Genomic DNA, 23,555 nt, shown 5'->3' on the forward strand with positions numbered 1-23,555 from the left:
GTGCTGAGCTAAATGCAGATTCTGGTGATCGCACAGTACCAGGAAAGATAGTTGAATTTCTAACCACAGGAAAAAGCCTGCTGAATATCCTGGTAAAACCTGTCACAAGCCTTAAAAGGATCAAGCTGACGTACCACTTAAGAAACTCTTTAAACACCTTTTGGATCAAGAGGACCAAATCCAGACACTCAGTGTCGCACCACAACGTCCAAGATATAATAAAAAAATGACCAGACGAGAAGCAGAATAGAAACCATAACCAGTTGGAAAACAGATACAATCTTCAAATAAAGGAGTTCCCAATACAACATTCCAAGTTTCCAAAACAGGCCTCTGGGTCAATTTTCATGGTATTAGACCTGATATTCACTCTTTCATACACATCCCTTTTTTGTAGTGTCACATTTCACTTGAACTTTATTCTTTTCAAAACCCTCTAACTCTTCTTGGGGCACCTGGGTGGCTCAGTTGGTTGAATGTCTGACTCTTGATTTCCGTTCAGGTCATGATCTCACTGTAAGACTGAGCCCCACGTTGGGCTTTGCACTGACAGTGTGGGCTTGCAATTCTCTCTCCCTCTCTCTCTGCCCCTCCCCCAGCTCACACTTGCTTCTATCTCAAAATAAATAAAGCCTAAGAAAAAACCCTGTAACTCTTCTTTTCCTTTGTTTAATGAGATGTTCCATAGTTCCTCTGGTGTATGTTTTCCTTCATTGCAAGGCGTCAAGAAACCTGACTTTGCTGGACTACACATTTATCCTTGGTTTCAGACTAGGCCAGGCTCATAATAATTACTATGTCCACTAAAAATACACAGAAAGGATGCTTATACTAGTGATAATAGCCCCAAACTGGAAACAAATCAAATGCCCATCAACCAAAGAATGGATAAATTAGGATATGATCATACAATGAAATATGATTACTATGAAAACAATGATTGCTATACATGACATGAATTACTCCCACAGACATAATGTTGAGCAAAAGAAACCAAGCAAAAAGGGTGCATTTTGTGTATCCTATTTATCTGAAGACCCAGATCAGCTAAAAACCAATCTATGGTGATAAAGGATCAGAACAGAGATTAGCCTGGGCAATGGAAAGGGCAAGAGGATATGAAGAAAGAAGGACATCAATTGTAATGGAGCATAAGGAAAGGAGCCTTCAGAGATTCTGATAATGTTCTATATTTTTAATCCCCAGATCAAAAATCAGTTTCATGAGTGTATACATATATAAAAATTCATCATGCAGTACACCTAAGCATTTTACTGTATGTAAGTTACCAGCTCAAATTTTAAACACGAAACAAAAAACTAAGAATAGAACTAACTAGGTGTATATAAAATCTATTAAACAAATAAAAACAAAGCTATAAAATACTCTTGATGGACACAAAAGAAGATTCAAGAAAATTTAAAGATAAATCACCAATAAAATGACCTTCAACTTTACCAAATTTTTTCTGGTACTTAAAGCACAGAGCTTACTCCACGAAGACATTAGTACCCTGGTCATTCATGAAAGAACTAAGCCTTGAACTTACTTACCTCTGAAAAAGCCTATTTTAAGTTAAGAAGACAGACTATCTTATAGGTGTCGACTCTCCCAAAGTTAGTATATGACCTTTTATGAGATCTCAGTAAAAACACTGAGAATTTTTTTAACTAGATACACTGATTCTTAAGTTTATGTGGGGAGAATACAATAGCTAACTATCATAACAGAGGTGGGGGAGGTAGAGTGAGGGGAGTAGGAGGATAATTAGTCTTAACGATTTTAACAGGTATTATAAAGATATAATAATCAAATTATGCTATTCGCACATGACTAGACATAATAATGCAATAAGAGAATTTCTGGAAAGAATCCAAAAAAATATATGGTCATTTAGTACATCATAAAGGTAGCATGTCAAATCCATTAGTAAAAATATTAAGTTTTTAATAATTAGTATTTAGACAAATGGGTAGTCAGTCATGTGAAAAGAAACTAAAATTGAATACAAACTTCATGCATCTTACCAAATAAATTAATACTGTATATCAACTATTAAATATTATAACAGTGAAATTGTAAAAATACAAGAAAAAAAATAATAGAATTCTTTTATAACCTTAAAATCAGGAAGGCCTTGCTAAATATAACACAAAACCCAAAAGTCATAGAAGAAAATATAGATAAATTAGACTATATTAATTGAATATTTATACAAGCCATTGAAGATGGCTTTATAATGGAAGAGCAACTTTGCTACTTTTCTGTACGGTATTTGAAGTCCAGAGAGTTACTTGGGATTATATAAGAAGATAGCATAAGAAGTATCAGCAATCTGGGATTAGCAAAGAGATAAGATCTCCGGTTACTGGTTTAACTAAGAAAAGGCCTGATTGAATCAACTGATATAGGAAGGACATTCTAACTCCCCATTGACCTAGATTTCCAAAGCTGTATACAGAAAGCTAGAAATACTTGGTTTAAGAAAACTTAGACTTCAACAAAATGTTCATCTACAATAATTCTAATTAGTCTATACATTTAATAAATTATATTCCTTCATTAGGGTTTATATATCTTATTTTATTGTAAACTTCTTTAAATCTTTTTTGAAACAAGTATACATTTAAGTCAATATACCTAGAACTTCTTTGCAAATCTGTTCTTCTAAATTAATGTGGCTAAAATGACAAACATCATTGATACCAAATATTTGTCAATGACTAATTTACAGAATAACAATCAATTTCCCCTTTTAAGTAGACATTTTAGAAAAGATACACCTCTCCTAGTAACCTAAAAAACCTGAAACCAACCCAAATGTCCAACAATCGGAAACTATTCAACTACAGTGTATCAACTCAATGAAAAAAGGAGGGCCAGACTAGTGTATGGGAAATGCTTCTGTGTTCAGTAAAAAATTTATGCATAGCATAAATTCAGCCATGTAAAAACATACATGGAAAAACATGGAGGCAATTAACAAAAATATTACCTGTGGGTTGGTGCTGGGTGATGAAATTATGGGCAATGTTAATTTTCTATTTTTTTCCTCTTACAAATTTTCTACAATGAACATATATTACCTCTGTAATTAGTAAGTAAACACCATTTAATTAAAAAATAAGAAAATTCCATTATAAACCAGAGAAACAACCTCTATTTTAAAGGTATTCTGATATGTTAAAGCATGTAGCCTCAGTTAGTCTGAAATTTTATTATTCCAGTAAGACCCACGAGAACACCCAGCTCAACCCTCCGAGACCACCAATTGAAAATGTATACCAAACACATACAATTTATTTCTGAAGCTGTCCGTTCAGCTCTGGCATTCCTGTTTGTAGATCTAATGGTATGACGAATGATTGCATGGGGCTGTGAATATAAGCATAATATACACACTTTAAAAAATTTCAGTGATAAAGTTAAAAGGTCAAACTTTTTAACTAAATGATCATTTACTGACAAACATGACTACCTACTAATAAATTACGGGATAAACATAAACAATACAATGAACACTAACGTATTTTAGGTTATTCACTTATTCTATGTTTATACTGTATGAAATATTGAAAAGATGCAAAGAAAATCAGAAATCTTATCTCCAAAGAGTTTATAATCTAGAAGTTAAGACACACAAATACTTAATAAGATTAGAAAATGGTCAATGCCATTGATTAAGATGGTTACTATTAATGCCCAGATGAAAAAGAAATGACTTCCACCTGAAGGGGTATAGAAGTTCTTCATGACAGAGCTGTAATCTGCTCTAGGCCTCAAGGACAGTAGGTAATGGATGTGCAGCAGTGTGGGAAGCATTCGAGACAGCAGAGAGAATATGAACAAAGTGATGCAAGAAGAAAAGGAAATGGTAGCATTTAGGTGAACTGGAGTTGGTTATTATTTGGTGAAGATTAAGGGATGAGGTGACAAAGCTGGACAGACAGACTGGGGATGAGCCAGATCACGAAAGGCTCTGAATGCAAGGTGAGGACTCTCAATTTTATTTTCTCAGCAAAGAAATTTTTTGGAGATTTTACAAAAAGGGTGTCAGACTTCAGAATAATTGGATAAGTGTGTGAGAAGATATGGAGGGGAGAAACACTGGATGCAGGGAGATTGAGTAAGGATACTGCAGTAAATCAAGTGAGAAGCTTGCTACTTTACACCCTTTGGTACAAGCTCCTGATCTCTTCAAACTATGCCTTCAGCTCAACTGCCACCTACCAAATTTCTAATGACTCACTCTCAATCACTGATGACGGACAGGAGCTCATATGTTTTTTCCTCTACTTCAAGACCCATCATCATACCAAGGGACTTCAAAAGCCCATTGTTTGGGACTTAAGTTTTCTGACCTCATCTCTAAAGACACTCTCCCAGATTTCAATGAACTCTTGATTGCTAAGATCACACCATGGACCCTCCCATCAGCTCTGACACTTGAACTCACACTATCTTCCAAACTTCTCAGCCTTCTAGCTCAACTCTCATTTACTCCCATTACACTGCTTCGTGTTCACAATGGAATCCCAAGTCCATTAGCCCATTAACCTTCTTACTGTCCATCAGCATTTCTCTTTTCTTCACTTTTCTTCTTAACCAATTTGTATGCAGTGTTCCACAATTTCAAGCAATCTCTTGCCAGTATCCTAAATTCCCTTTGCCCCACTGTCCTTCAGTATTCTGGCATGCCAAAATGACACCTTAGATGAATTAAACTAACTACCTTTGTGTTTATATTGGGGATACAAATCACTACTGGAGGAAAGTTACCCAGCAGACCACACAGAAAATTAATTTCATCTGAGGCTTCAACTTTGCCCCAAAACACTTCACTATAATCATTTAACCCAACCATTCTCCTCAATTACTATTTCACACCTTCTCTTCCCACTCTTCAAGCCCACTCATTTTCTGTCAGGACTTTCAAGACATGATCTTGCCATTACTTCCAAGGAAAACCAGAATCACCAAATAGAAGATAACTTTGAACGACAACCTTCAACTATACTCCTCTCTAGTGCAAGATTAAAGCATTTCATTATCTAAGATCAAGCCTCCCATTATAATCTAGATCTCAGGCTCTCCTCCTTTCTCAGAGACTTTGCCTATTTACCTTGTTTCTCTTGAATCTTTCCTCTCCATCTACTGAATCCTTTTCATAAGCATTTAATCCTGTTCAAACTTACTTCCCCCAGATAAACAATAACTAAATAACTAAATAAATCCCTACCAACTCATTTTCCTCCAGCTACTACTGCTCAGCCTACCTCTCCCTTTCACAACTAAATTTCATAAATGTATTGCTATACTTATTTTCCAAACCACTCTAATCTAGCTTCACCTCTATAATTTGAATATTATCCTTTAAAAAAAGTATTCAAGCACCACCACCTAAATCCAAAGACTTCTTTAACTTATCTTCTAGGCAATATTCTTGTTGAAAACTTCCCTCCTTCTTTTAATGGTCTTTATCAATCCTTTGCCATTCTTCTTAGCCTACTTGATTCTTAAATTTTGGGAGAAATCTAGGATGCTGTCTGAGGCCCTCTCCTGTTTTCTCATTCTACATGCTTCCCTTGAGTGATTTACTCCTTAAGGTATCAACTACTTCTGTACTTAATGACTCCCAAATTTCTATCTATAGTCCAAACTTTTCTCCCCAAGCTACCACCACATATCTAATTTCTAGTGAGACGTCTCCATTTGGAAGTCTATTCAACATCAAAATTACTATACATAAAACTTGAATTCATCTTTATTCCCAAGTTTGATTTTACTCTAGTGTTCCTACCTCAATAAATGGGGCGGCACTTTTATGATCACCCAGCCATTCAAATAAAAATCTAGGAGTACTCTCTTTTCACCCCCCACACTCATGTTTTCATCCAATCTCCAACTCTCTCAGAGAATTCTTTTACTGGTCCATTTTTCTCCATCCTTGTTATACTCCTAGTCTAAAACACCACCATCTCTATCCCAGATGACTTCAAAAGCCTCTTAGCAGATTTTCAGAAATGGAACCACTATTCTGAGGTCATAGAGATCTTTTAAAAATGCACATATAATTACATGTCACTCCTTTACCCTTTAATGGCTTCTACTGCCCTTTGATAAAGCCCAAAAATTTTAACATGGTTTGAAATGGCTAGTGTCTAGCTATGTGACTTTATCTCCCACTATCCCCCTCCTTGTTTTCTGTTTGAACCAGACTATCTTTAGTTCCTCAAGTATACAGTCTTCTCTCTTATCACCAGGCTTTCTTTTTAACATTTATTTTTGAGACAGAGAGAGACAGAGCATGAACGGGGGAGGGTCAGAGAGAGGGGGAGACACAGAATCGGAAGCAGGCTCCAGGCTCTGAGCTGTCAGCACAGAGCCCGACGCGGGGCTCGAACCCACAGACTGTGAGATCATGACCTGAGCCGAAGTCGGCCGCTTAACCGACTGAGCCACCCAGGCGCCCCTTATCACCAGGCTTTCTAACATGCGATTATGCTCTCTGCTCAAAACAATTCTGCCTGCCCTCTTCCTCTAATTCCAATTTATCCTTCAGATTTTCAACTTACAGACCACTTCTGTAGCAAGTCCTTCTCTGTCCCTAAAATATGCCTCCATAGCATACTCTATATCCTGTTCCATAACAGTTATCACACTTGTGGTATTTCTGAGGTTCCTATGAGACCATACTATAAGTTCTTTCAAGGCAGGGACTGGGTCAATCTCATATGCCATCGTGTCCCCAACTACCTGGCACAAGGACTTCAAGAACTGAGAAGTACAGTGATACCACATTAAATAGAAATAGAGAACTCAGAAGGTAAAGTGGATCTGGGAAGCCCAGCAAAATAATGTGGGGAATAAAAAAAAGAATCTGGTTAGTTATATAACCAGTGAAAGACAAACTGGGGAATCAAATAATATCAATTTTATATTGAAGTTACAACAATTTTAATAATTTTATAAAAATCTTATTACAAGTCTGCAAATGATAATTTAAATAAAAAAAATCTATGAATAGCGAGTTTATTCAATATTTTCAGTTAAAGTTCATTTAACACTCAACAAAATATTCATTAGATACCTACTACAGGACAAGACTATGCTATACAGAAGGCAAGGATTAGTTTTTAAAGATTAGTTTTCAAAGATTATTTAGTGACTATTTCTATTAAACACATACATAGAAATGGTAGCATATTAACTAAAACAATAGGCTTTGGAGTTAGTGCCTTGGATCCAAATAGCTGGTTCCACTACTTACTAGCCATATGATCTCGGGAAAATTACTTCTATTCTTTCTCTGTTATTTCCTCATTTATAAAATGTGGATAGTAACAGAGTATGTTGTAAACTGTTTTGAGTATTTAATGAGTTAACATAAAAATTATCTAGCCTAATACTTGGTACACAATGACTCCCCAATGCGTTATTAGTAGTTATGATGATACTTATACAGTATAATTCAAAACTTAAGAACATAAAGTAAAACATTTCCTTCAACAAATAAATAACACAAAAAGTATGGTCCTATTGTCTTGCCAGAAGTGAAGGTAGAGATATAAAAGGAAATAAAGGCATAAAGAGAAATGAGGACACAATCACAGAAATAAAAAGAAATCCTAAAAGGAGAGGAAGAGACACTGGTGGAAAAGTTCAGCTGTGCTTTATGCAAGCATAGTAGGTACCTGCTAATGGGCAGGAAGTCCCTCATTCATGATTTACAAGTTTTGATGTTAAATATAATATATTCAAAAAGACTTCAGAATATTTTCAGAGAAGGAAAATGTAGGAATAGCTCTACATGTAATAATATATAATTGTCCTGAACAAGTATTGGAAAGGATAAAATTTCTATGGGAACCTCAACTTTTAAAAAATATATTTATATTGTTAATAATCTGTATAATAGAGAAATAAAAAATGGCCAATTAGAGAGTCTCTTCAGTGAAAAATAATATGTGCATGTGCTGTGGCTAAACTTTTGTTCTCTTGGTCCAAAGCAATGTTCCTAACCTCTTTTATTTCCTTAGAAATAGATGTACTTTCTCTTTAGAGAAAGATCAAGCTCTCACTACAGAATTTGAGGTTTGGGGAGAAGGGAAAGCACTTCCGGATTTCTGGGAGGGGAAAATGATCTGATTCTAATCTTAGCTACCTCTCAACTTTTGGCAAACCAACTATGAAAAGAAAACGATATAAATGGTTTTAATTAGATTAGTAATCCTAGTTCTTTCCAGAAAAAGTGTCAACCAGTTATTTATGTAATACCACAATTTTTTTTTAAAGTATTACCTGGTAATTATATGCAGGGTAAGTTTAGTTTACATTGCTAATTAATCTTTGTAGCTAAATCTGTTGTAACTAACTTAAAAAAGAGTAAATTAGAAAATAAACATTAAGGCCATATTAAATATTTATTTTCAAATATTAGACTGAAAACCTCTTTACCTCAAAGTCATCATCATCTCCTTCAGTGTAGTGTGCATGGTTGTCTGGATTATTCACTTTGTCTAGCAGTTCAACTGCGAGGGCCCTAGAGAGACCTGGCTGCCCTACAAATGTATGCTAAGTCAAAACAAAACAAAACAAAACTTCATGAATATGCTTTTACATCAATGGTTCATAGAAAATGTTATTTGTACTTTTTCATTCAGTAACTATCAAAAACAAGCATATGGAAGCCTACTAATACAAATAAATTAGAGCACGTACTAGTAAAAGTATCAGAGAGACCATAATTGTATATTATAAAACTGCAGCACCCTTGTGGAGTAAGTTTATGACATGAATCATTTTTTTTTTTTTTAATTTTAAGTAGGTTCCATGCCCAACATAGGGCTTGAACTCATGACCCTGAGATTAAGAGTCACATCCTCTACTCACTGAGCCGGCCAGGCACCCCAACATGAATAATTTTTCAAGTTATCTATATTAGGTTGTAAAATTGCAACCTTGGCTATAACAACTGACATTCATTACTCATGTCACTATAGTGATATATATGCAAATGAATATCACATCATAATAAGAAAAAAGCATGTGTATTCCACATATGCATAAGTTTAATTCAGTAACATTATGTAAATGTAAAAAGACAAACAGTTACATTTTGATATTTAAATAAAGTTTCCTTAAATTGTTGTAATCATGAACTTTTTCTAAAAATATTTTACAAACACATATACACACAGAACATTCTATATTTACATAAGAAACCGAAAAAGGCAATTAATTTTAGGTGATAGCAACATTTTTAAGAGTTTTCTCTAAGGCAGGGGTTGGCAAACTAAAGCCCATGGGCAAAATCTGGGGCACTGCCTCTTTTTGTGAATAAAGGTTTCAGTATTAAAGCCATGCCCATTCAATTGTACTGTCTTTGGTAGCTTTTGTGCTTCAATGGCAAAACTGAATAGTTGCTACAGAGACTGTAGGGCCCCAAAGCCCAAGACATTTACTACCTGGCTCTTCCCAAAAAGTTTGCAGACCCCTGCAGTAAGAGATCACTAAATTTTTATATTAAAAATCTTAAATACTTTGTTCGAGTGATATGCCTACTTACTGCATTGACTACAGAATATTCCCCTATAATTTCAATGACTTACAGTCAGAAGTCTTTCAGCAGTTGGTCTTTTTTTGGGGTTTTTGGTTAGTGCTATTTTGACAAAATTATGGAATGTTGATGACCTTCAAATAAAAAGAGACATGTACAAAAATATTTCACTAATATTAGTTTTTTAATGTTACTAAATAACTTATAAGCAGTTAGAAAGTCTGAAACACATGATTTTTCTTAGGCCTCTTAGCTCTATATAAGCCAAAAAACAAGACCCAAAGAACAGTATACCCCTTGAAAACAGGTGTCAGTTTCATCTATTAAGTAAAATGAAATTAGTTACAAGAAATAGTAACATACCATCTCTAAAAAATACACAAAAAACTAGAAATGGGTATTATAGGATTTAAAATCTAGTATTTATTCTAGGTGCCACTTAGGAATCAAAATGGCTTTTTCCCACTGCTTAATTTATAAAATATATAAATGTTTTCCTATACCAGAAGAATGGCATGGAGGTAGGATTGGTAATGTAAAAGATTATTTAAATCAGTATCAGGTCACTGAATTTCTTAGGAACAAGGGCATCCACATAGCAGCTCTCTTGCAGAGAAATCAAATCACTGCATTACATTTGGTGGCTTGTGGCGGAGATAACGTGGACTCAGAGAGTACCTGAGACTGGCAAAAGTACTCCAATGGTAACAGCTTGTGGTCATTCATTCCTGAATGAATATTGAGTCATTCCTGCCATAAAGCCCTCCAGTTCCAATTGCTTAGGAACTTAGGGTAACAAGAATCAGGAAGAAACTCTTATCAACACAAAAGAATACATCCACAGTAGGATATAAACTCCTTTATTTCCAGTGTGATTTTCCTTTCACTCCTGGCATCATCTCCAGAATGTCCTGGCTCCTAAATAATACTTTGCACAGACAGGTCAATAAAACATAAAACAGTAGTTCAGAACCTGTTTGGGGGACAGGTCTCTTAAAATATGAAACAAGATATGGACTGTCTCCCTAGAAGAATATACATACAGAATTTGGGGAACCCATGTACCTCCCACACCAAAAGATCCATGAAATCTAGATGAAGATTGGAAACTTTTATTTGCATGGTTTCTTTTATTAAATGCATGGGAATACATTACCAGAAAAATAATTTTCAATTTTTATCATCCAATTAAAGATATCCTAATGGACTTTAAGAAAAGGCAAACTGCTTTACTTAGAGAAAGAAGAGATTAGGATGAAAATAAATAGTAAAATTTTGAATATTAGGTAAGGAAGGTAGAGAAAAATCAACAGTGATTAAGTGTCATGGTATCTGGGAAACCTTTTCATATCATGTTCCATAAAAGTTAACATATAATTAACAAGTAACAGAATGCAAGGCAAAGATATAAATCTCCAAATTTTTAATATACCCATTTCCAATCCTTTCCTCACCACACCTCTTACCCAAGCCTCCAAAACACTAAGAAAATGATCAGAGTTTTACCAGAGCAGGAGATTATAAAAATCTTTTGGACTGACATGGGCTTGTTCTTATTCCTTGTTACTCTAAGTTCCTAAGCAACTGGAACTGTCAAGAATATAACCCAGATCCTGGCCACAGCTCTGTGAGTAAATTAGATATGTAATTGCAAGTAAACTATTTAAAGGCTCTGGACTTCAGTTTCATCATTTTTCCAAAATATAATTTATTGTCAAATTGGCTAACATAGAGTGTGTACGGTGTGCTCTTGGTTTTAGGGGTAGATTCCTGAGGTTCATCGCTTACATACAACACCCAGTGCTCATCCCAAGAAGCGCCCTCCTCAATGCCCATCACCCATTTTCCCCTCTTCTCCACCCCACCCTACCCCATCAACCCTCAGTTTGTTCTCTGTACTTAAAAAGTCTCTTATGGTTTGCCTCCCTCCCTCTCTGTTTGTAACTATTTTTTTCCCCTTCCCTTCCCCCATGGTCTTCTGTTAAGTTTCTCAAGTTCAACATACAAGTGAAAATGTATGGTATCTGCCTTTCTCTGAATGACTTATTTCACTTAGCATAATACCTTCCAGTTCCATCCACATTGCTGCAATTCAGTTTCATCACTTATAAGAGAACTGAACCTATCTCCTTTCCAACGGCAAAATTCTATAAATCTATATATTCATTAACTTACCATTTTGTTTTGTCCTTTAGTTTTGGAGGCTGAAAATTACTTTTTGACATTAAGAAGAGGGCCCTGGAATAAAAATTTCAGTTAAAGGGTAATATTAAAATACTTTGATTACCTCATCTAATAATCAGAATGAATATTCTGTAATCCATTTACAAATTACTACATATGTAGACACTGATGAACACTGGTATGGAATATGAAAATTAATTTAAGATTTTACTTATTTATTAAGTTTATTGATAATGTAGTTTTATGTATGTACATATGGATGTATGTTATCTCTACGCCCAACATGGGGCTCAAATTCACAGCCCCGAGATTAAGAGTCTCATGCTCTACAAACTGAGCCAGACAGGAGGCCCTGGACACTAAATTTTTATATTTTAGATAGCCAATAGATATTTCATTTTCTTTCTTTTTTTTATTTTTATTTTTTTTAATATATGAAATTTATTGTCAAATTGGTTTCCATACAACACCCAGTGCTCATCCCAAAAGATGCCCTCTTCAATGCCCATCACCTAGATATTTTATTTTCAAACAAGCTCTTATTCATAAGGCAAAGCTACCAAATATTAGAGAAGAATTTTATCACTATACTTTTAACATATATAACTAATATTATATCTTAGATATAAGCATGTATAGTAATTAAATATCATTCTATAACACAGAGATGATACGTTACTCTAACATTAGGTTGTATGCTTAGTGGAAGATTTGCCTCTATAATTGTCTTGGGTATACAAGCAAATTATATCTACTTCCTAGTCTGTTCCCCTCTTTTGGACAATAACTTTCCAGATTCTTTCATTATGAATAATACAGAAATCAACCTGCAAGAGGACTTTCTTTCAGTATGAATTCACCTTTGACTCATTTTCTAGGGACTCTGGGGGTAGAAGGATGGAAGATTTAAGAAAAGTTCTAAAATGCTCTATTTCAGTTTTTCCAACAAAACCCTTTATAGGTTTCCAAGCAAACCCGTCTTTTTTAATACATTTTTATTTTTTTATGTTTTATTTATTTTTGAGGGAGAGAGAGACAGAGCACGAGCAGGGGAGGGGCAGAGAGAGAGGGAGACACGGAATCTGAAGCAGGCTCCGGACTCCGAGCTGTCAGCACAGAGCCCGATGTGGGGCTCGAACTCACTGACCGTGAGATCATGACCCGAGCCAAAGTCGGACGCTTAATCAACTGAGCCACCCAGGGGCCCCCAAACTCAGTTTTAAATACCAAAGATGTTTATCTTTTTAAAGATGAAATGATTCATATATAAAGTTTATATTCTTACAACTGTGAGGCATTCTTTTAAATCTGCTCTTCTTTAGTCTTTATCTAAATGCTAAGCAATAATTAGGTAATAATAGATTGTTTTTTCACTAATAATCAATTTTCCGTGTTGCTTTGGTTTATGCATGTGTAACAGCTGCCTTTAACTGTTGAAAATTTTTGCTTAACAATTCATTAAAAAATTAAGAAAAAAAGATTAATTCACCAACTATTGGACATTCAGATTTTTTTCCACTGTTAACCTGGAATGAATAATTCTTAGCTTTTTTTTCCCTTGGGTTATTTCCTAAGTATAATTTTCTAAGTAGTAGAATCACAGAAACATTTGTACTGCTCCTAACAAGTAACATCCTAAAGGTCTGTACATAATGGCATTCCAACAAAAAGTAGGTATCTTTTAACTTTTGTATCTTTAGTTACTTGAGAAGTCAAATAGTTTTCCAAGTTTCTTTGTATTTGGTACTTGCTCATTAACAGTCTATCTTTTGCCTTCAGAGTCTCTAAATAAATTCCTTATGTATATATACATATATACTAATCCGTTGTCTATCTTGCTAGAAGAATACTTTCTGCACTCTGTTGATTTTCTTTTCAACTTTGTACTGTTTTCAACTTTATACTTTAAAAGCTTAAATTTTAGCTCAATTCATCTTTTACTTCAAAATATAAAAACACTTTCAAAGGCCATCAAATATTTTTTTGAGAGACAATATACCCTAAAATGTAAATAATAATTATACTAAGCGTAACTACCTATTATCCCTAGACAAAATAAACAAAATCAAAAAAAGAATAGAAAAAAAATGTCACCTACATCCTATCATTTGCTCATAATTCCACTTAGAACAGAAAAAGAAACAATTCATGGAAGAATGTAAAGACTTAAAAAAACTTTACAAATTTTAACTGCTATATCTAGTATGATTAAGGGAGATTTGCTTAATGAAACAGCTTTAAATAGTACAGATGATTTACTCCACGTTGTCTTAGGAAACAACACAAGAGAGCAGGTATTGGGTGCAACTGATTACCCCTAAGTCCTTTACAACACCTTTACTATTTCAACATACTTGAAAATGAGCTGGAAATACTCAAGTTATCAATATTTCATTCTCCCTAAAGACTTGATTAATAACTGCATAATTGTAAATAGTGAGAACACCTCATTGGATGGAGATCAAACATAGGTGGTTGAAGCTCTCCAAGTTCAATTGCTGTTATTCCTACTGCCCAGATATCACAGAGTTGGTTGTAGCCGCCATTCTTTTCTACTGCTGCAACTTCTGGGGCCATCCTAGAAGGAATCAGTGAATATAACATTTTTATTTTTTAAAAATGATATGAAATCTGCTCTTTTTTGTTATATTCACTCAACTTCTAGAGGGAAAGAGGCTGAGAGACATTTACTAGGAAAGACTTAATAAAGACCACATGTATAAAGATATACTCTTTCCAAACTCATCGCTTAAAAATCTTCCATCTTCTCTGAAGACTAGTGCTCTGAGGAAAAATTTGGTTGTCTTACTTTAGTTTCTGTTTTGTGAATCTTGTCATATAATATGGGAAAAGAAAGAATACCTAAATCCCCATGAAGGTCAGAAATGCTCCCAAAGGAGGTGAGACTTGAGAATGAATCAGCAGGGAGGTAAGGTGAGTGAGGAGCCTCAACATTTTAGGGAGACAGGAAAAGAGCACGGAACATCTGGAAAGGTGACAGGACAATGTTACTCAATGTATGACCTACAGACAGGTATGGAGCCATAAGGTGCTTGTTAGGAGTCTATGATAAGTACAGAAACTGAGAGTATTAACTCTTGTCCAAATACATGATCACTTTTTAGTAATTCAGTCTGGGATGAATTTATTTTATAAAAGTTTGAGAGGATTTAAAAAGTATTTGCAAAATGAACCTGAGACATAGGAGCTAGGTAATGAATGCCCTACTGATTATACAATGAAGTTTAGATTTTATTGTGAAAATGTAAGATTTAATTTTGGATATAAACTTGTTCTGAAACTCATGGCAATAGGAAGGACAGTATGAGAGGAGCTAAAACCAAAGTCAGGTGAATGAGTTGGAAGACAATTTCAAAAATACAAGGGAAAAATGATAAATGACTTTTCAAAGGCAGTGGCAGAGGGGACTGAATGAAAGGGGTTGACTGAAGAGACTGATATAAGTATAAAATGCTTGTGGATATTGAAGTAGAGCTATTATCAAACAACTGTGAATATATCTAAGATTAAAGGTCAACTTAGTGGCTGAGTTGGAGTTACCTGTTTGGGATTCAGTGGTTTATAATGATGGCATTTGATTTTATAAAGTGTAGATATTACTAAGGGGAAATATTCTTTTTTTAATGTTTACTATTTTAAAATTAATTTATATTGATATTAAATATCCACACAGAAGCTGTTTTTATAAGTATTTGGATTACACAAAGTTATGTAACACAATATCACTCAACCTAAAGGTGGTTAAGAACATAAAGTATGTATACTAAAAATGTCTGCTATAAGCAAGTACTAAATACATACAAATGGATATAAGAGTAAAGAGAAGAAAATGATCATTACTATGGAACAAAACGACTAAAGGCAAGTCTCAGAGAGGAAAGTTGAGCTGGTACCCAGAGACAGCATATGCGTTTTATCTCTTCTGCCCACTAGAATCAGTTAGGGGTGGACAACTGGAGCACCAAGTTGACCAAGAGTGTTACACTTCCTGGCTCAGTGGAAGGCAGAGAGTGATCAATCAGTCTGCCACAGCTGAAGAAAGGCAGAGCGTGTGACACTTTTAAGACAGGGCAGGACTTGAGGGAGAGTTAAGATGGCGGAGAAGTAGAGAACAGGGATTTCTCTCATCCCTCAAACACAGCTGTATTAAGGTCAGAACACTTGGAACACCCAGGAAATCAATAGCGGGAGTGACAGGAAGATCTCCACAGGTGGAGGGAGACAGCTTGGCAGGACAGAGGTGCAAGTATGTGAATTGGGGGAGATAAGAGCATTGGCATGGAGGGGAGAGAACCACTTCTGTGGAGAGACAAAAGGGAGAGAAAGGCTGTGGAACCACGGTACACCAGAATGGGGTCCCGGGGAGGTGGGGTGCAGGCTCCTTTAAGACATCGGTGTTGAATCCCAGCTGAGTGCCTAAGAGGCCGGGAGACTGTGGAGCAGGACAAGTCTATTCCCACACTATTCTGTGAGGGCTGCCTGAACAGAGTAGTTTGAGACACTCAGACAGAGGAGGAAAGACTGGGGTGTCACCACTTTTTTCTCCATCACCAACATGGTGGGGCTTCAGGAAACAGCACGGCAGCCTCCACTGGAGGTGGGACCAATTACAACAAACCCTGCCACTCCGTGCCTGGCAAATGCTTTTGTACTGGAAGGGGACTGACACTGAGGGAACCAGACCTCCTGACCAGCACTGCCACCAGTCCCAGGCACCAAAAGACCTACAGTTTTGTATGTTAGTCTGTTTCTCTCTCTCTCTCTTTTTTTTTTTCTTCTCTTTTCTCTTCTTTCTACTCTCTTTTTTTTCCTTTGGAATCAGGCTCATAGTTTCTGATTTGATTTTTGGTCAATTCTTTATACATATATATATTTCTCTGTTTTGTTTGTTTAATCAGGCTTTTTTATTTTTTACTCAATTTTTTAAAATACCTTTTCTATATCTCCTTCTTTATTTTTCTTTCTCTCTCTCTGGATTAAGCCTTATAGCTTCTTTGATTCTATACTTGGTCTTTTTTTTTGCTCCTTTCATTTTTCTCTTTGTATGGGATGAGGTTCCCCACCCTTCCCTTTTTACAGGGTTACTTCAACAAACAAATCCAAGAACACTTGGTGGAAGTTTCAAACAATCCACCCTTTTGAGCAAGGAGGAGCTTTGCAGAGGACTGTCCAGTGGGACAGAGCAGCCAAATATGCAGCAACAGAGTGCATACAACACACTACAAAAACACTTTCTAAAGTGCAAGGCCCTGCACAGTGTATGATCCCTTTTTAATATAGTAGTACTCGCAGGTGTAGGACACATAACAAGCTATTAAAATACCTAAAAGACAGAAAACAAGCCAAAATGACAAAATGGAAGAATTCTCCTCAAAAGAAAATCCAGGAAGAAATGACAGCCAGATAATTGCTCAAAACAGATATAAACAATATATCTGAACAAGAATTTAGAATAACAGTCATAAGACTAATAGCTGGGCTTGAAAAACGCATAGAAGACAGGAGAGACTCTATTGCTATAGAGATCAAAGACCTAAGAAATAGTCATGATGAATTAAGAAATGTTGTCAATGAGATGCAAAATAAACTAGATGCAGTGACAGTGAGAAGAGAAGAAGCAGAAGAGAGAATAAGTGAAACAGAAGATAGAATTATGGGAAATGATGAAGCTGAAAAAAAGAGGGAAAGGAAATTACTAGACCATGAGGGGAGAATTAGAGAGCTAAGTGATTCAATGAAACAAAAGAATATCTGTAACAAAGGAGTTCCAGAAGAAGAGAGAGAAAGGGGCAGAAGGTTTATTTGAACAAATTATAGCTGAGAACTTCCCTAATCTGGGGAAGGAAACAGGCATCCAAGTCCAAGAGGCACATAGAATTCCCTTCAGAGTCACTAAAAACAGGTCAACACCATGGCCTATCATAGTGAAACTGGCAAAATACAAAGATAAGGAGAGAATTCTGAAAGCAGCTAGGGACAAACGGGCCTTCACCTACAAGGGTAGACACATGAGGGTAGTAGCAGACCTGTCCACTGAAACTTGGCAGGCCAGAAGGGAGTCGCAGGAAATATTCAACGTGCTGAATAGGAAAAATATGCAGCCAAGGATCCTTTATCCAGCAAGGCTGTCATTCAGAATAGAAGGGGAGATAAAGGCTTTCCCAAGACAGGGCAGGACTCAAGATAAACAGAGAAGACGAATATACTAGGGACCTAATAAAGAGTAACTGATATAGTCAGGGTACAAAAAACATAAATTTTGACTAGAGAAGACTGTTCACAGGGGAGGAAAGTCACAGAAAGAGACTGAGGAAGGAAACAGGCATGTGATAAAGGAAATTCTACAGGTAATCTAACTAAGTCATGTTTTCTTTTAACTTTTATTTAAGTGATATTTATTTTGTTTTTTTTTTCCTGTTGTTAAAATTGATACGTGTTGACAAAGAGCATTTGGCCTACATGGAAGAAAACATGTCAAACATTATCCCACCCAAAGAGAGCCATTGTTTCACATATTTACGTCCATAAATTTTATTCACACACATATCTTCTATAACATGGTATTACATTATGCTACTTTTAATCTTACTTGTTTCTTTTTTGAAAGTTTATGTGTGTGTGTGTGTGTGTGTGTGTGTGTGTGTGTGAGAGAGAGAGAGAGAGAGAGAGAGAGAAAGAGAGAGAGAGAGAGAAACACACACATACAAGCAAGGAAGGGGCAGAGAGAGGGGGAGAGAGAATCCCAAGCAGGCCCTGTGACATGGGGCTAGATCTCACAAACTGCGAGATCATGACCTGAGCTAAAATCAAGAGTCCCTTGATGCCCCAGGTGCCCTAATCTTGCTTTTTTGAATAATAGTATATCATGAGCCTATCCATTGCCTATTCATCTTTTACAATAGGATTAAAAAAAATTTTTTTTGGTTTATTTATTTATTTTGAGAGAGAAAGTGTGTGTGAGTGGGTAAGGGCAGAAAGAGAGGGGAGAGAGAATCCCAAGCAGGCTCTGCACTGTCCGTGCTGAGCCTGATGCAGGGCTCGAACTCAGGAACCATGAGATCATGACCTGAGCTGAGATCAAGAGTCAGATGCTTAACTGACTCAGCCACCCAGGTGCCCCTACAACAGGATTTTTAATATCAGCAATTTACTCCACTGATTTGCATAAACATACACAATTTCCTTAACTAATTCCTTTTGCATGTGCGTGCATACTTTCCCCTCAATTTTTAAAGTATTGTAATAAAGCTCTTCATATAATTTCTATGCCTCTCTGATAAATTACTACAAGTAGAATTAAGACTAAAGAATACAAGCACAGTTAAAGGTTTCTGGGAAGACATTATTGCCAAATTATCCTTCAAAATTATGCTATCAATTTCTACTTTCACTGTCAAATATTCAGTGATAGTAATAGGTTTACCCATGATTCCAAGTATTTTCCAACTTGAAAGAAAATAATGGTGTTACTTATTTAATTTACATTTTAATTTACATTTACCAGCTTTTGTTCAAGCTGGTAGATATGCAGACATTTTAAATTTTCATGTAGTTAAATCTATCACTTTTACCCTTTAATGTTTTATGCTTTTGTGCCAAGAAAGGCTTACTTAACTCTTAAAGCTGATAGTTACTGATAGTTCTTTTGGTTTCACTTTTATATTGAACTATTTCCATATACAATTTATTTTGGCATTAGATATGAGGTATGGAGTGACTTTAAATTTCTTTCCAAATAATATATTATTCAAACACTGTCTATTTAAAAAAATCCAAGCTTTCTTACAAACTTTAAATGTTATCTTTTATTTCACTAAATTATTTTATATATTAAGGTTTATTACTAGGTTTTTTATTATATTTCAATTATCTGTCTTCATTGATGAAAGCAGCATTTTAGAAAGATCGTTTTGTCAGTACTTGGTAAGATGCGTTAAAAGGAAGGTAGCTGATAAAGACTAATGGTAGGATGCATGAATTTTAAACAACCAGAAATTGAAATCCTATATTAAAACAGAATCAATACCAAAAGAGTAACAAAATGATAAGAGATCATAATAAAAGTCTTTCTTTTGAAAAATCTCATACCTATGAGTCTTCTTAATACAAAATCCCAGAGACAGTAGGAATTATTATTAGCACTTTAACTCAGGGAAAGCTGAACAATAAAAATGAGTATCAAAGTTCCCAATCAGAAGTATGATAGTATCAAGGAGCATGCAAATCTCCAGACTTGTATTATCACTTGTCTTACTAAGTATCAATGCAGATCACTAACTGTGAAGAAATGAAAATGCACAAAATTCAATCATAGTATCTTACCAGTAAGGGGTGCCAATGAAAGATTTTCTCTTTGCAATGGTAGCTGTTATTTTTGCAGCCACACCAAAGTCAGCTAGTAGGGAAAAAATTGGACAAAAATTTTAGTTCTTTCAATAAAGTCAACAACATTTCTAAATTTCACCCTTAGGCATGACATTATTAATAATTCAGATAGTAATGCTAGGGAAATATATATAAATTGAATCCCGAAATCTCTTCTTGCTTGGTTTATAACATGCTCATTAAAGGAAAATAATTTTTTTGGCACTTTATTAGAATAAAACATACTTTATAAAGAACAAAGTTTAATAAAAAAATTGACTACAAGCATACTGAAGTTTAATTAAGGGAAAAAAAGGTAAAAAATAAATAAATAAACCACCCATGTGGATGCCTTTTATTCTAACACAACTAGGGTAGTATTTTGGTGCTATTAAAAAAGGCTTTTTCTCTATAAATACTTTTTTATTGTTGTTTCACATGGTTATAAAAAACTGATTATACATATAGTTCATTTTTGTCATTTAAGTAACACCTCAGGGATTCTACTCTTATTCTCCTTAACTGTTAATTCTGATGACTGAATAATGTTCCATAAGTGGATTTATTACAGTTTTAACAGTTTCTCTATTGCTAGTCCTATGTTTGTACTTCTTTCTATATAAACAGTGTATAATCAATACTCCTATGAATATAGAATTTTTTTATGTTTAGGATTAAGTTCCTTTAAACAGAGTCTCAGGAGTAAAATTACTGGATCAAAACTTGAACATTATTGTGGTTCTTCATATGAATATTAAACTTGTATAATGTTAATTCTCATTTAAAATTTTATTAAAATTTTTAGGAAAAATGTGAGAGACTTGAAATAACATACCTAATTTTACATCACCATGATCTGTCAATAAAATATTTGCACCCTAAAACAAAAATACAAATACTATTAAATTAGTATCACAAAATTCCTTCAAAAATTATCTATTTAAGTATATTAAATGAACTTACTTTGATATCTCTATGCATTTTGCCTTTAGTATGCAAATAGGCAAGACCCTGAAGTTTAAAAAAAAAAAAAAGTATGCATTAGTAAAGCTGCAAACTTAATGCCTACATTTTCTATTTAAATTCTCACTGAATAAGAAAAACTAAATGTCTTCTTCAGAGGCGGAGGAAAAATCTAGAAGAGTTTCTTTTTACTAATCAGTTTCTTTTTACTGTATTTTAAGATTTCGAATTCATTTTACAACACCACCACCACCACAATCAAGATAAGGAACATATCCGTCACTCCAAAGTCCCTCCTACACACAAATACTGATCGACCTTCTATTACTACAGATTTAAATTTTCCAGACTTTTACATAAACTGAATTTCACAGTATATTCTTTTTTTGCCTGGTCTCTTTCATTCACAATAATTAATTTGAGATTCCTTGTTAATGCAGGTATCAATAGTTCATTTTTATTATTTCCATTGTACAGATACACAAGAATTTGTTTACACACCCATCTGTTGATAGACATTTGGATGGTTGGGTTGTTTAAAGCATTCGGCTATTATAAGTAAAGTTGCTCTTAAGGTTCATATAAAAGTACTAGTATGACTTTTTCCTTCCAGGTACCTAGGAGTGTAATGGCTGAATTGTATGGTGCTAATAAATTTAAACTTTTAGGCAACTGCCAAACTGTTTTCCAAAGCAGCTGTACCATTTTATATTGAAACCAGCAGTGTATGAGAGTTCCAGTTAATCCTTATTCTCATCAATCTTCTTAAGGTCAGTCTTTAATTTTGGCCATTCTTTGGTGAAATGTCTGTTCAAATATTTTGTCCATTTGTTTATTAGGCTCTCATTTTTTTTATTACTGAATTTTGAGAGTTCTTTATGGACTCTGGATACAAGTTCTTGATCAGATATATACTTTGCAAGTACCTTCTTCTAGTCTGCAGTTTCTCTTCATTCTCTTAAGTGTCTCTAGAAAGATGGAAGTTTTTCATCTTGATAAAGTCTAATTTACCAAGTTTTTCATTCAAACTTTTGTGTTATGTCCAAAAGTGCTTTGCTTAATTCAAGACTGCAAAATTCTCTTCTGTTTCCTTCTAGAAGTTCTAGTTCTAGGGTTTATATTTAGGTCTGTGATTACTTTTGGGTTTTTACATATGATATGAAGTATGACTTAAGGTTCATTTGTTGGCATAGGGATGTCCAATTATTCCAATACTATTTATTGAAAAGTCTGTACTTTTTTCACAGATTTGTCTTTTCGATTTTGTTAAAAATCAGCCATCCATATAGGATTTACTTCTGGTCCTTCTGTTCCATTGAGGTACTTATTTACTCTTATACCTATACCATTATGTTTTGATTACTATAGTTTCATAAGTCTTTTTTTTAATTTTTATTTTAGGGAGAGAGAACATGAGCAGGGGAGAGGGACAGTAGGAGAAAGAGAGAATCTTAAGCAGGTTCCATGCTCAGTGTGGAGCCCGACACAGGGCTTGATCCCACATCCCTGGGATCATGACCTGAGTGGAAATCAAGAGTCAGATGCTCAACTGACTAAGATAGCCAAGAGCCTCAGGACTGCACTGAATCTATGGGTCAACCTGGGGAGAACTGACATCTTAACTACTGTGAGTCTCCACATCCATGAATATGTTATAGTTCTCCATTTACTTAGGTCTTAATTTTTCTTAGCAGTTTCAGTTTTTAGTATGCAGGGGTTTATGTATCTTTTGTCACATACATTCCCTTAAGAATGTCATATTTTTGTTAATGTTAGTATTATTTTTTAAAGTTCTGAATGTAGTCAGTGTATAGAAATCCAATTGATCTTGTACATGGATCTTGAATCCTGCAAGCTTTCTAGCCTCACTTATTAGTTCTAGAAGCTACTTTGTAGATTCTATTCCATTTTTTACACACATGATTGTGTGGTCTGTGAATAAAGACAGTTTTACTTCTTACTTTCATTTTTGTCTTACTGCACTAACTGAAACCTCTAATACAATGTTGAAAAGAAGGAGAGCAGGCATCTTTGCACTGCTTGATCTTGGTGGGAAAGCATCTAGTCCTTTACCATTAAGTATGATTTAGTTGTAGGTTTTTCATAGGTGTTCTTTATCAGGCTGAACAAGTTCCTTTCTGTTCCTAGTATGCTCAGAATCTTTATCAGGAACAAATGCTGGATTTTGCCAAATGTTTTTTCCGTGTCTATTTAAGATGACCATGTGGTTTTCTCATTCTGTTTGCTACTATGGTTAATTACTTGAAGTGATTTTTGAATGCTAAATCATAGTTGCACTTAGGATAAACCTCACTTGATGATGTGTTATCTTTTAAAATATATTGTTGGATTACCTTTGCTAATCTTTTATTTTCCTTTTAAAGTTTTGCATCTGTGTTTATGAAGGATATTATTAGTCTGTAGTTTTGTTCTCTTGCAGTATTATCTGGTTTTGGTTTTGGAG

At 34.8% G+C, this 23,555-nt stretch overlaps 1 protein-coding gene across 3 annotated transcripts in view; it reads right to left on the minus strand.

Moving 5' to 3' along the window:
- The window catches only part of MAP4K5 (mitogen-activated protein kinase kinase kinase kinase 5), a 109,883-nt gene that overhangs the window by 30,778 nt on the left and 55,550 nt on the right, over nt 1-23,555 (minus strand). For all 3 annotated transcript variants that reach the window (XM_042989677.1, XM_042989676.1, XM_042989675.1), the window contains exons 7-14: nt 21,092-21,139; nt 20,964-21,006; nt 20,087-20,159; nt 14,190-14,321; nt 11,735-11,797; nt 9,612-9,693; nt 8,458-8,574; nt 3,297-3,375 (exon numbers count right to left, since the gene is read on the minus strand). In XM_042989677.1, coding sequence (XP_042845611.1) covers nt 3,297-3,375; nt 8,458-8,574; nt 9,612-9,693; nt 11,735-11,797; nt 14,190-14,321; nt 20,087-20,159; nt 20,964-21,006; nt 21,092-21,139 — 637 coding nt within the window. The remainder of the gene's footprint in view (nt 1-3,296; nt 3,376-8,457; nt 8,575-9,611; nt 9,694-11,734; nt 11,798-14,189; nt 14,322-20,086; nt 20,160-20,963; nt 21,007-21,091; nt 21,140-23,555) is intronic.

The sequence above is a fragment of the Panthera tigris genome, chromosome B3 (assembly GCF_018350195.1).
Source record: "Panthera tigris isolate Pti1 chromosome B3, P.tigris_Pti1_mat1.1, whole genome shotgun sequence".
Classification (NCBI taxonomy): domain Eukaryota; kingdom Metazoa; phylum Chordata; class Mammalia; order Carnivora; family Felidae; genus Panthera; species Panthera tigris.